The sequence below is a fragment of the Salvelinus namaycush genome, chromosome 6, assembly GCF_016432855.1.
Source record: "Salvelinus namaycush isolate Seneca chromosome 6, SaNama_1.0, whole genome shotgun sequence".
In the NCBI taxonomy this organism is placed as follows: Eukaryota; Metazoa; Chordata; class Actinopteri; order Salmoniformes; family Salmonidae; genus Salvelinus; species Salvelinus namaycush.
This window is the reverse complement of record NC_052312.1, coordinates 34,146,270-34,160,436: the sequence shown is the minus strand read 5'-3', so window position 1 is coordinate 34,160,436 and position 14,167 is coordinate 34,146,270. Positions and strand designations below refer to the sequence as shown.

The window sequence follows — 14,167 nt, the reverse complement described above, 5'->3', positions numbered from 1 at the left end:
AGATGCCACAAAGAAGGACTTAGGGAAATTACAATTGGCTCAGAACAGGGCAGCACAGCTGGCCCTTAAACGTACATGGAGTGCCTAGATTAATAATATTCATGTCAATCTCTCTTGGCTCAAAGTAGAGGAGATATTGACTTCATCACTACTTGTTTTTGTAAGAAGTGTTGACATGCTGAATGCACCGAGCTGTCTGTTTAAACTACTAGCACACAGCTCGGACACACATGCATACCCCACAAGACATGCCAACAGAGGTCTCTTCACAATCCCCAAGTCCAGAACAGACTATAGGAGGCGCACAGTACTACATAGAGCCATGACTACATGCAACTCTATTCCACATCAGGTAACTGATGCAAGCAGTAGAATCAGATTTTTTTTTAAATATAAAAATACACCTTATGGAACAGTGGGGACTGTGAAGAGACACAAATACAGGCACAGACACACGCAAACAGATCAACATGATAACAAACGCACTCTACACCCACGTACACATGGATTTTGTATTGTAGATATGTGATAGTGGAGTAGTGGACTGAGGGCACAAACTTAATTTTTTGTGAAAAGTTTTTAACTGCCTTTATGTTGCTGGACCCCAGGAAGAGTACAGCAAATGGGGATCCTTAATAAATACAAATATACACCCCTGGCTCTGGCTGTATTGAGAGGAATAATGTCCTTGATCTTGGTTCAGCTAGAACAGCTGGTCTGATGATGTGAGAAGTGATCACTGACCTGGACTCTTTGGCTTTTTATCTGGCCGTGTTTCCTCTAACGCTACGGATCTTGTTCTCTTTTCTCCTCTCCCAGTAGATATAAATGTAGAGCCTTTTTTCACATCGTAGTTGTTTACATGTTTTGAATATCCTTCATGTATCTGTCCTTTGTCCCTCTCTCAGCTGTGGTAGACCGTACAGCAGGCTGAGCCATGGGGAGGGATCTATGGACAAAGGGGACAGAATACCCCACCCTGGTAAGTAGTAAAAGGACACGTCTCTACGTCTCCATATCTGTCTTCTCTCTTAGTGTTACATTTCTATTTGCCACGTCGTGGGCGTGCCAACCACCGGACTTAACCCCTGACCCCTGATCTGTCCTGTCCTATAAGATGACCCGGCAGTGGCGTCGTCAGACTGTGAGAGCACCTACGAGACCAACCACAGTGACAGCAGTGACTTTGCACAGAACGAGGAGGACGGGGAGGGGGCCAAGAAGCCCTCGGACACCCAGGACGGGTGCAGGTCGTACCAGCCTGAGGGCATTGTCCTGCAACCCTTAATGCCACCTCCAGAGGTAGGTTCCTCTATAGAAATGCATTGAGTGGAATGAAAATGGGTCTACAAATATGCTAAACATTTCATGGCTGCAATATCAATCAATCAACACATTATGAAATGATGCATTTGATTCGAAGAGCAAATGCCAAATAACACGCTATTTCCCTATAAAGTGCACTACCCTACTTGTAACATACTATTACCCATAGCCACTTGAAATGACCCTTGATCCTGACCCCTGACCTCTAGGACACACAGTCTATCCTGGCCCCAGAGCCTCTGGTGATGTCAGAGCTGGATCCTCTGATGACTCAACTCAACAGCTGGAACTTCCCCATCTTCAACCTGGTGGAGAAAACACACGGCCGCTCAGGATGCATCCTCAGCCAGGTGAGAACAGGCCTCAGCCAGGTGAGAACAGGCCACAGCCAGGTGAGAACAGGCCACAGCCAGGTGAGAACAGGCCTCAGCCAGGTGAGAACAGGCCTCAGCCAGGTGAGAACAGGCCACAGCCAGGTGAGAACAGGCCTCAGCCAGGTGAGAACAGGCCTCAGCCAGGTGAGAACAGGCCTCAGCCAGGTGAGAACAGGCCTCAGCCAGGTGAGAACAGGCCTCAGCCAGCTGAGAACAGGCCTCAGCCAGGTGAGAACAGGCCTCAGCCAGGTGAGAACAGGCCTCAGCCAGGTGAGAACAGGCCTCAGCCAGCTGAGAACAGGCCTCAGCCAGCTGAGAACAGGCCTCAGCCAGGTGAGAATAGGCCTCAGCCAGGTGAGAACAGGCCTCAGCCAGGTGAGAACAGGCTACAGCCAGGTGACAACCAGTGAGTACAGGTGAGAACAGCACACCTTCAACCTGGCAGAGGAGACACACTGACAGTCTGGCTGCGTCCTCAACCAGGTAAGGATAGATACAGCCTTAGTCAGGTGAGAACAGGTGAGACTTAGCTAGGTGAGGATAGTTTTCAACCGGGTGGAGATTAGGCTGCATCCTCAGCCAGGTAAGGTTAGCTACTGTAGAGCCAAGTGAGAAAAACCCAGACCCATCCAGGTATGGATAAGTGAACAGGTAAGAATACTGTGGTGAAAACAGTCCATCGTGAACCAAGAGAGAATGGCTCAGACTTTAAATCAAACTTTATTTAAAATGCATTTAAAATCGCAACACAATTAAGAAAATACATTATGACAATGCAATGAAAAATAGTTAAAGCAAACAGGAAGCAGTAAAAAGTATGAATAAAAAGAACATAAAACACATATGATGTTAAAACAGTCACTGATTAAAGGCCAAGCTAGAAAGGTGGGGTTTTAAACGTGATGTAAAAGCCTCAATGGTGTCTACATGACAGGAACAGCTATTCCATAACTTAGGGGCTTTGATAGACAGAGGAATCCACTCACCAATTTGGCCATCGAGGGATGCCTGTGAATAAAGCACTGTGAGATATGGGTGGGATTACACTCCCATCTACTGGTTGAAACAGGAGTTACAAGTAATTGGAATTGCAGTGTACTGTAAACCAAGACGGCAGTAGGGTCGTTCCACGAAATGAGTTCCATTTCGGAAGTGTAACTTGGTGAAAAACAACTTTCTATTTCACCTAATTTTAACATTCTGTCATGAATAGCACATGTTCAACTTAATAAAAAACATGTTCTCTCATCTCAAGAGGTTCATAAAAAAATGACTATAATATCAAATCAAATTGTATTTGTCACATGCGCCGAATACAGCAGGTGTAGACCTTACAGTGAAATGCTTACTTACAAGCCCTTAACCAACAATGCAGTTTTAAGAAAATACCTAAAAGAAAAGTAAGAGATAAGAATTAAATAATTAAAGAGCAGCAGTAAATAACAATAATGTGGCTATATACAGGGGGTGCCGGACAGAGTCAATGTGCGGGGGCACCGGTGTCAAGGTAATTGAGGTAATATGTACATGTAGGTAGAGTTATTAAAGTGACTATGCATAGATAATAACTTTATTAAGTGCCAAATAAAGTAACCGGGTTGACCGTAACATGGTTGACTGTTTCAGGGTTGACCGTAACACGGTTGACCGTAACAGGGTTGACGATGTGTTTTTCTTCTCCAATTTATGCTTTGGCCACAAATACGAGTATATGATGAGTCAACAACATTGATCGGTTATGAGGAAACAGATTATACATTTAAAAATGAGTTTTTCACTGGAAAGTTACTTTTACACTATGATTTGATTATTAAATGTTACATTTTTTCTTTTGAAACAAATATTTAAAAGGAATAGTTTTACCATGTTAAAACGAGAATTCAGTTCACTTAACAGGGCTGACCTTAATCACATGAAATAAAAAATAAGCTTTAGAAATGACTTTATCGAAGCGACAAAGTAACTACGGTTTTACAATGATGGTGACCATTTTGGGATTAAGTGAGTTAAAATCTTGCTAGAAGTCACAGACGGTGCACAGAGGCATAGCCGCAGGAAGTAGGGGTGCTGGAGTTGTGCACTGGGCCTTTACTAGTCCTGTATTAGTGGACCTATATAGCCTAAAATCACTTTCTCCACCCACCCCTCCCTTGTCGACCCAAAGTTCTCACACGGTTATACACAGAGGGACATGTCAAAATGCAGAATTTTGCAGAAAGTCTTTAATCGTAGAAAACAATCAGATGTATTGAATTTTCCATTTGGTCTATATTAAAGTGCACTTGATTTAATATAACAGGCTTTTAATTCAATATTGGTGCACAATTTCTACTTAAAATATCAAAGGGACACAAAGGGGACTCATTTCGGGGAAAGACCCATGAGCAGATCACAGCTTCAGGTGTGAAGAGACTAACTAGGTGGATGGGATAAGGCTGATCTATGTGTGTTCCAGGTTTCCTACCGCCTGTTTGAGGACACGGAACTGTTTGAGACGTTCAAGATTCCTGTCAAGGAGTTCATGAACTATTTCCATGCTCTGGAGAACGGATACAGGGACATCCCATGTGAGCAAACGTTACCATCAATCATCTATGTGAATATGCTTTGAAAATGCACACACAGTTACATCGAGTACTCGAGAATATCAAAAACATTTAATTGAAACTACCGTAATCCAAACTCTGTGCAGCTGTGGCGGTAGCACTGCCTATGCTATCCACAAGAGGAAGGTGTTGGCTTTCTCAATGCAATCACAGCACGTTCTGTTCCCTCTACCGCCACCTGTTTCTGTATGGTTTGTGAGGTCTCATTATCATCCAGTGGACTAAGTTAGTATTACAGTTGGCATCTCCTCTCCCTCTCCATGCAGACCACAACAGGATCCATGCCACTGACGTGCTCCATGCCGTGTGGTACCTCACCACCCAGGCCGTGCCAGGCCTGCCCAACCTCCTCACAGACCACAGCTCAGATTCTGGTGAGGACACACACACGCATGTGCAAATACAAGCGTACACACATGCGCGGACACACACAACCACACACACACGCGTGTGCGCACACTCCTTTCCTCCACTCTCCATTCCTTTGTGTTCCGACGGAGGCTAATATCCTATGTCTATAAGCCTACTGTTGTATGCTTGTTGCTGATGGCATCCTTCTGGGGCTCAATTAGCTGCTGTGTATTCATTCATACACACCAACCACATCAGTAGCTTATGTGAAATGGCATAATATTGTCTTACATCAGCCGTACAGTTTTCAGACCGGAGGCTGTGGAAGTTCCCAGAACAATGTTTCCAGTGAGATCAGATGACCGTTAGTTCATGGTCATCGACAGTTCTTTTACCTCTCGTTCTCTATGTAGAGCTGTTCCATAGAAGCCTATCTCTTCCAGAGGAATACAACAGACACCAATGTCAACACGCTGGTCTTGACCTGTTTGTTCTTTACACAACCTGTCTGACTGGGCTGGCAGATGGCCTACTCTGATGGCTGAGGGGCAGGGTGGCTGGCTGTCTGTCATTCATGTTGTTTTCTGATGCTCATGTCATCCCATACACACATTTGCTCACACATTAGCACGCTGACGCGCGCACACCCTTACACACACACACACAACACCCATTGACCCAAGTGTTTTGTACTAAAGTTTCTGATTTGTTATGACAATGTCCATCACCCCTCACCTCATTTATCTCTTTGACCCTTCTATCCCTGTGTGTGTGTGTGTCCCCAGACTCTGACAGTGGGCTCCTCACCCCCAGCCATATAGGCCATACAGGGTTCCTGGTTTCTAAGATGTCTGCGGTGATGGAGGAGGGTTATGGATGTCTGTCTGGCCTCATCCCGTCACTGGAGCTCATGGCTCTGTATGTGGCTGCAGCCATGCACGACTACGACCACCCTGGACGGACCAACGCTTTCCTCGTGGCGACTAGCGCTCCTCAGGTAGGAAGGGAGAGAGGGAAGGAGGGAGGAAGAAGAGAGGGAGAGGATGGATGGATGGATCTAACTAAAGGAACTGGAAAGGTGAAAGCAAAGTCCCGGTAGATGTCCACCAATAATACTTTCATATCTTGTGTTCTTCTCAGGTCACTGAAGAGATAAATGTAGGAAGACAAAGGGACCACTGAGATGCACCAACGATAACTAATGAGTGACATGTTGCTCTCTGTCTCCCCCTGTAGGCCGTGCTATATAACGACCGCTCGGTGTTAGAGAACCACCACGCTGCGTCGGCCTGGAACCTGTTCATGTCCCGGCCAGAGTACAACTTCCTGGGCAACCTGGAGCATGTGGAGTTCAAACGCTTCCGCTTCCTGGTCATCGAGGCCATCCTCGCCACCGACCTCAAGAAACACTTTGACTTCCTGGCAGAGTTCAACGCCAAGGTAAACAGAACAAATGGTCATGAGCTTCTAATCTCTCCATTTCTCTTTGATGTACAACGTATCTACAGCTGAATGGACTGAAGCGCTGTGTCATTTTCTCTGGTGATTGACAACTTACAGTATGTCAGTAACAAGCCTGTAGGAGAAGATCTGAGGTTTGTTTACTCAGAACTTTTCCTCTTATGCTCTCCTCGCTTCTCTCTGATAGGTTGAAAGGAGGTAGGCATAGAGGATGTGAGAACACAAGGAAAGACATTTGAGAGTCATTTAACCCTTGCTTCTCTCCAGGTGGGTGATGATGGCTGTTCGGGAATTGACTGGTCCAATGAGAACGACCGGTTGCTGGTGTGTCAGATGTGCATCAAACTGGCGGACATCAACGGCCCACTGAAACACAAGGACTTGCATCTACAGTGGACCGAGGGCATCGTCAATGAGTTCTATGAACAGGTACATCTATTAGGTCTAGGTTTGCCAGAAGATACCGACCCTACCGTTACGCTTGTTTACACTGAGCTGCACTGGGGTCAGAATGCAATCATGGTTACAGTAAAACACCCTGGAGCCGGCGTGAGATGTGCATCAGAAAACATACCTCAATGCAGGAAAGGGATACTGTACTCTAAATTTGACCTTTGTCCACAATGTTTCATCGAGAAGACTGAAATACAGATAGTTTTCTGCCTGATCATGAAATGGTCATTACACTACCTTCTGCATAAATAGCTATGACAGACTTGAGAGGGTGTAGAGGGGCCATTATATTTCTCCATCAAATTACATTGAAATGTGTTCCACTTGGGACTAAAATAGAAGGCGGGCCACTTCATGAGTCCATCACAGTTCTGCTCAGTGTGAAGAGGTACAGGTGCCTGGAAACAGCCCACTCTCCAGTAGCAATGCTGCTCATTGGTCAGAGATGGACGAGTGCCTAGCAACCACACCGCTGATCAGGAAGAGCGACTCTAAGAGGTCAGAAAGCGATCAGCGTGTAGGCAGATATATTAGAGAAAGGAGGAGATAGGAATCCCATTGGGCAATGAATGGAGGAGCGTGTAACGCCCCACCCGGCAGACTGTCGACCAATCGCGTTCACATTGTCATGCTGTGTCACGTGGTTGCTAAGCTAATCGTCATGCAATCCCTTCTAAAAGTCCGGGTATGAGTCGAGAAACCTGCCTATTTTCCTCAAAAGTACCTAATGTCACGATTCCAAAGCTATACGATATTGCAGAGACAAAGTAAATTATCTCACATCTCGGAAAGATTTTTAATGTTGTACTTATTGTTCACGTAATTCATGCTTACGTTGGGGTTTTGAACTAGCGCCCAATTGACTCCCATTCACTCATTGAAGGAGTGCTCTTCTTGTCCCAGAATTGCCCAGAATGCACCACGTGGACCATTGACGATGCATGGGCAACGTAAACAATGGCCGTTAATACGATTCCCATCATAATAGATAGAACCAATGGATACTCCCATTCAAATCAAAGTTCTCTGATGTGGAATCGTGGCCATACTGGGTCTACCAGTTCCGGAATATTCTATGCCAGTGTTTCCCAGACCTATCCTTGGGTACCCCAAGTCAGTCCACTTATTTGATGTATTTCAGAACTAACACTTTTAACTAATGAGTGGCTTGATTGTTAGTTGACCATATAATACGTGGACTGGTTGGGGGGAACTCAATGAGAGGTTTTATTCATTGACTGTGAGGAATAATGTGAAATGTTGAATTACTTTGGTCTTCTGTTTCTTTATCAGTAGTGTTGATGTAACACATACCGTCCTTGTATGTAGGCAATGTACTGCATAATGCATCATCTATTCAAAATGGGATCCCTGGCATTGATGGAGAGACAATTCGATTGTTGATGTGTTGACAAACAAAATGCACAATATGTCACTCTACAGTGATAGGAGCACCAAGGGTGTAGGTTATAATCAGTGCTACTGTGATTGACAGCGCAGTCTGTCTGTCTCTTCAAAGCCTGAGCTCACTCAATGATAAAAACCCAAACCCTCGTTCAAATGTCAGACCTGCTTGCGTCCTTGGAGAGAGAGAGAGAGGGAGGAAGAGAGAGAAAGATAGAGGGGGAGGGAGGGAAAGACACGAAGACAGGGAAGTGAAAGGGAGAGAGGGAAAGACGGGGAGGAGAGAGAGAGAAAAAGATAGAGAGAGAGGAAGTGTTGTTGTACTGCAGTCTAGCTGACCTACTTGTGTCATCAGTGACAGTCGTCATTCACACAGACAGAGATGCAGCAGCAGCCACACATCAGATCACAGAGCACTCAACTGCACTGACTGCACTATACGCCAAGACATGCAAACGAATAACACACAGGGGAACACACACACACACACACACACACACACACACACACACACACACACACACACACACACACACACACTAAGGTCAGTAGGAGAATACCCACAATCCTAACGCTGACCATTAACACAGTGAAAACATCTTAAAGATCTAACCCTGTATCAGTGGTTAAGTTGTAACTTTACCTTCTCCTTGACACCTGTCTTTAGAAGACGTTTTAATGGTTCAACACGCCCCTCTGCTCTAGAGTAGCACCTCTCTCTCTTTTTCCCTCTCTCTCTCTCTCTCTCTCTCTCTCTCTCTCTCTCTCTCTCTCTCTCTTTCTCTCTTCACTTCAGACACTCATTTCAGTCCACTGCACTGACTGACGAAAGCTCCGCTGGTTACTATGGCAACAAGAGACCTTGCCTGCTGCGGTCCACTTCGAGTGTATAAGCCCCTGACGTCAACAGACACATATATATTACTTTGCTATACATGCGTATACGTGATCTTGTCAGTCAGCCAATACTGGACCTATAGATGAACTTGTAGGCTTCCTCTAGCTGGATAGACGTGTGTGTTTTGCTGTTTATGTTCTTGACCCAGTTTGAAGCTTTGATTATTCAGCTAGCTAATCCCACAGGCTCTGCGCGCTGGCGGTTGCCGTTGGTTTACCAGCTTAGAGACTGAGACGGGCTGGTGAACAAAATGAGAGAGTTACAAATGTTGATATGTTTTCGACCATCAGTTAGAATGCAGTTGAATGTAGTTTTACATCATTTCTGAAGGTCATTTTCTCTCTCTGTGTATTAGTACCTTAGCTGTGACGCCCTGCATTTGACTCTAATTTCCCTCATGTCATTGGCTGGCTGATTGATTGATTGATTGATTGATTGATTGATTGATTGATTGATTGATTGACTTTCCTCCGTGCCAAATGGTGATGTAAAGATGTCATTCATATTATATTTACATTAGTCATCCAGCAGAAGTGCTTACCCAGAGCGACTTAGTTAGTGCACTGCATTCATCTTAAGATAGCTAGGTGAGACAACCATATATCACAGTCAATGTAAGTACATTTCTTCTCAGTAAAGTAGCTATCAGAAAAGTCCGTGCTAGTATGAAAAGACAAGTACAAGTGTTTAATAAAATCAAGGTTATTATATTTTTTGGGGGGGTGTGGGGTTGAGAGGGGGGTGCTGTGGGATTAATCAAAATACTTTGTGAAGAGGTGGGTTTTCAGACGCTTATATCTAACATTCTGCCATGTTTACCCATAATGCACCACTCCTCAGGGCGATGAGGAGTCGAGTCTGGGCCTTCCCATCAGCCCCTTCATGGACCGCTCTGCGCCACAGCTCGCCAAGCTCCAGGAGTCCTTCATCACGCACATCGTGGGGCCGCTCTGTTCCTCCTACGACTCCGCCGCCCTCATGCCGGGGAACTGGGTCGACCCCGCCTGCGCACGGAGGACGGAGGGAGAGGAGGTGGGGGAACGAGAGACAGAGGAGGAAGAGGAGGATACAGCAGAGGAGGATGCGTCGACTAGCTCTGAGAGTTCCCGTAAGAGCATGTTGACGTTCATGTTGAACTTCTTTGAGTTGAAAGAACTCCGTTAACAGAAACCTGTTGAAATCAAAGCTCAGCTTGAAATGGCCCAGGTATTGAATTGTTGATATAGTGCCCATCAATAATGCATGTAGTGGATTTAAGCAATAAGGTATATTGGCATGACGCAAAGCGGATTGCCTGGATACAGCCCTTAGCCGTGGTATATTGGCCATATAACACAAACACTGCAGTGCCTTAATGCTATTATAAGTTGGTTACCAACATTAATAGAATAGTAAACAAGTAAACCAAGTCAGCCAATAAGCATCCAAGACCCAAACAACCCAGTTTGTAATTAGCAGTAGATGCAGAAGCCTCAAATACACGAGGCTACCTGGTCTGCCTTAAGTGTATTTGGTCTTCCCAGGTTATCAGACCCTGCTTTGTAACCCCTGTCCAGAGGTTGTATTGATAAGGGTTTGCATGTACAGTATAAGGGGATAGAGATGTAGTAGGTTTTGTTCTGAGGGATTTTTTCCCCCTACAGAGAAGCACGTGGTGAAGCTTAAGAAGAGCAGGAGGAGAGTGTTCTGTCCCATCACTCAGCACCTTCTGGACAACCACGAAATGTGGACAAGAGTCATCGCCTCGGAAACCCGGGACACACCGGACAGAGAGGCGCCTAACTGCCTCAGCAACCCCGCAGAGCCAATCACAGCCATCCACGAGGAGGAGGATGAGCCAGCCAGTAAGGAGGAGCCAATAGATGGCCAGGGAGAGGAGACAGAAGGGGAAGAGACGGGGCTTGCAGAGGAAGAGGAAGTGGTCGAGCAATCAGAGACTGCAGAGAAAAGGGAGGAGGAGTTGGAGTGAGAGGATTATCTTTGACCCTTGAAGATCAGGAAATGGAACATTTATCCAAACTCATACCCTCTCCCAAATAGACTTTCTGACTCTTGTCAGAAAATATACCCTATTCCCCATGTGGTGCACTAGCTGGCCAAAAATAGTCCACTATACAGGGATTGGGGTGTTGTTTGAGACGCGGCCCCTGATATTTGGTTGCCAGGAAATCACTTAGACACAACACTGTAGAAGTTTGGAGTAACATGTGCCTAAAGAAAACAAGGTGGAGGGAGGGGAAGCTAAGGATGAGTTGGGATTTATTGTTTTACATACGTACTATATTGGATCAGGTTTCCATTTCAGAATCCCTCTCCTTGACGAGGTGCCCACAACGCAATACGGGCCCACAGAACACTGACCCCACTGCCAGCCTCAAGACACAGCCGGCCATACTAGTGGTCCGCATCCACCTGACAGCCCTCACAGAACCAAGGTGTACAAAGTGGACTGTACTGAATAAACTGTACTGAATAAACAGTACAAACACTAGCTCCTGAGGACAATGAGATGAAAGTGCGGGGAAAAAGCTGTGTCCGCTCTGTGTTGGTTCTCAGGGAGCGAGGAGAGGACTGAGGACTAGGGAGAGGAGGGCCAGTGTTGATACAGAGTGTGCTCACACACACGCATGGAGGCAAACACACACTCACACACACACAAACCCATCAGAAGATTTGCTAGCTACCCCAGGAAGAGGGAATGGGAAGTCTAACATAGAACCCTGTAGCTCTGAAAAAAGCTTTATACTCAGTCATGGGAAAAATCCACAGCACAGTGTTTCTTCACATTCTTAATCTCTCTCCTTGTTCCCAATTTTACCATGTTTTTTCTTTCTTTCTGTCTTTCTTTCTTTCTTTCACTCTCTTCACTTTTGTGTCAGTCATTCAGGCTCTTTTTTTCCCTCTCACTCCTACGCAGTTCCACAGGACTCAGGAACACTGACACGCCCCACTGGGCACAGACTGGTTGAAGCAATGGTGTTTCCACGTCGTCTCAATGAAATTACGTTGAGCCACAGTGAAATTGGCATTGAATTGACGTCTGCCCAATGGGACCCAACGCAGAGCCCTCATCACAGTGTCCTTGTACCCTTTGTCATTGGTTGCTTCAACCAACACAAGTGATTGTTCTTTTATTTGTGTTATTGGTTTGTGGTTTTGCGTTCTTATTTTTATTAACATTGGCCGTAAGATATTCACTCTCGGTGGCGTTTGTGTTTTTTTTAAATATGGCGCGGGACTTTTATTTTGTTGCCTTTCTTATTTTACGTACCCTGTACTTTGATTATCTGCACACTACAAAGGGAATCACTTTGAATCTGAATCACACGGTTTCTTATGGAGTTCGATCTTTCTATTATTCAGAAGCCTAGTTACGTATTCCAATGTAAGATGTTTAATAAGTGCAGATTTTTTCTCTCTCTTCATAGCCTTTTGACCCAGTAGATGAGTACATGTACCACCTCACTGGAGAAGAAGCATTCATATTTGGATTCATCTGTGGAAGTCAATCTGACCATGACACTGAAAAAGAGATTCACCTTTTTGAAAGATTCTCTACAGCCGTCTTCATTGATAAACTATTTTGTAGAACTCTCTCGTAAAACTCTTATGATGGGACACTGACCTCTAGCCTGTGTTTCTGTGCTCTTCAGCCAAGAGAGGCAATGTCGAAAGTACACAGATTCTCTTTCAGTCTCTTCAGCGAGCATAATTCCCCATCGAGTGAGCTGTCTCACTCAGTTCCTTCAGAGAACCAAGGTTACAGTCGTAACCCGGCATTTTCTATTGAACTCTGGGATATCATCTATTTCTCCATCAGGCTGAAATGATAACAGGCCTTGGTCTCCAATAGCTTTCAGCTAGTCAAGTGATCAAAGAAAGTTAATTGCTGGGTGGCCCTTGGAAAGCCTTGAAGGAGATGTGGAGGGGCCCTGAGGTTCAACCAAGAGAACACGGTTACAGATATACTCCACATACCCACAGAGAGACTGTTCTGCTCTATAGAACATGGTGAATCACGCATGGGGCTGAATGCAAAGCAAACAAAAGTGTGAAGAAAGAGAATGTAGTAAAAATATCCATACCAAGAAAGGCCAATGTCTGCTTAGTGTGTCTTTGCTGACTCCCACAAATAAGTGATGTATTTATTAACTTTCTGATAGTTTCAACATTTCAACCATAGGTCCAACTGGTTCAAGCACCTGTCGAAGAAGGCCAACATGGTTGAACTGTAGCTACCCCATTGTAGCTATCACATGATACATCTACCTGCAGCTATCCCATCTCTCCCTATCCATCCAGCTCCTAGCCCAGGGCAGCTCCCATGACATGACCAGGCAGATCAGGCCTAAGCAGGTGTGTGACCGGAAAGGCACCCTTTTCCCTACATAGTGCACTACTTTTGACCATAGTCCTATGGACCCTGGTCAAAGTAGTGCAGTATATAGGGAAAAGGGTGCTATTTGGGACACAGCCCAGGTGAACTAGCCAGCCAGCCTGAGCCAGGCAGCATGCTGCAGTCAGTGCTGGGCTCCACGTGGCTGTCCATTGCTCCATAGCCCCGTTTGATATCCAGAGAGAGACAAATTGGTGGTGACAGAAGGATGAGAGGGAAAGGTAGAGGAAACGGGAGAGGAGAGAGGGAAGTGAAGAGGATATGAGAGAATGGTATAGGAGAAGGAAGGGGATGAGAGAGAAAGGGAGATGAAGAGGGGCGGAAGAGAAGCGTTTGGGGGGTTTTCTAAGGTTGGTCAGATGTCTCTTTTCTGTTCACTGATGGTCTCTGTGAAAACGGCACTTTGAATGAGGAGCCAATTAAAATGTCTGTCTGTCCCTCCGTCTTTCTGCCTGTCTGGTTCTCCTTGAAGATTCTACCCTTAACAGATTGTTGTAGCCGGTAATATTATCAGGAAAAATTATTTGTGGGATGACAATGTTTAAAGCAATACTGACACTTAATCTGTATCTGAAGCTTTTGAGTTGCACTTCGTGATCTCTCTCTATATCTCTCTCTCTCAAACACCAACCTCTTTGTTGTGTGATCTGTTATGGGTCATTATTTAACAGTAGCATTTAGTGTTGTAGCTGACATAACATCTTGTGATGGGCTAGGGGCCAGGTGGTTGCGTGAATCGTTAAAATAGTTATTGGCCCATATTAAACGATACAGAGAAGAGGAATCAGACATTGCTACCCCTGACCTATACATCTGCTGAGTCACTGCCTCATCTGAATAAGGCCTTTCACGATTTCAGCGTGGCCTAGGGGGAACTGAACAGTAACAGACCCAATGG

The 14,167-nt window shown here is 45.4% G+C and overlaps 1 protein-coding gene across 1 annotated transcript in view; it reads left to right on the top strand.

Moving 5' to 3' along the window:
• Positions 1 to 12,070, top strand: part of LOC120049081 (cGMP-inhibited 3',5'-cyclic phosphodiesterase A-like) — a 73,332-nt gene extending 61,262 nt beyond the window's left edge. The window contains exons 7-16 of the mRNA XM_038995327.1: positions 909 to 982; positions 1,118 to 1,302; positions 1,536 to 1,676; positions 4,156 to 4,267; positions 4,573 to 4,680; positions 5,443 to 5,654; positions 5,894 to 6,097; positions 6,386 to 6,547; positions 9,714 to 10,032; positions 10,517 to 12,070. Of these exons, the coding sequence (XP_038851255.1) occupies positions 909 to 982; positions 1,118 to 1,302; positions 1,536 to 1,676; positions 4,156 to 4,267; positions 4,573 to 4,680; positions 5,443 to 5,654; positions 5,894 to 6,097; positions 6,386 to 6,547; positions 9,714 to 10,032; positions 10,517 to 10,842 (1,843 nt within the window). The 3' untranslated portion in view covers positions 10,843 to 12,070. The remainder of the gene's footprint in view (positions 1 to 908; positions 983 to 1,117; positions 1,303 to 1,535; positions 1,677 to 4,155; positions 4,268 to 4,572; positions 4,681 to 5,442; positions 5,655 to 5,893; positions 6,098 to 6,385; positions 6,548 to 9,713; positions 10,033 to 10,516) is intronic.
• Positions 12,071 to 14,167: the final 2,097 nt, after the last annotated feature.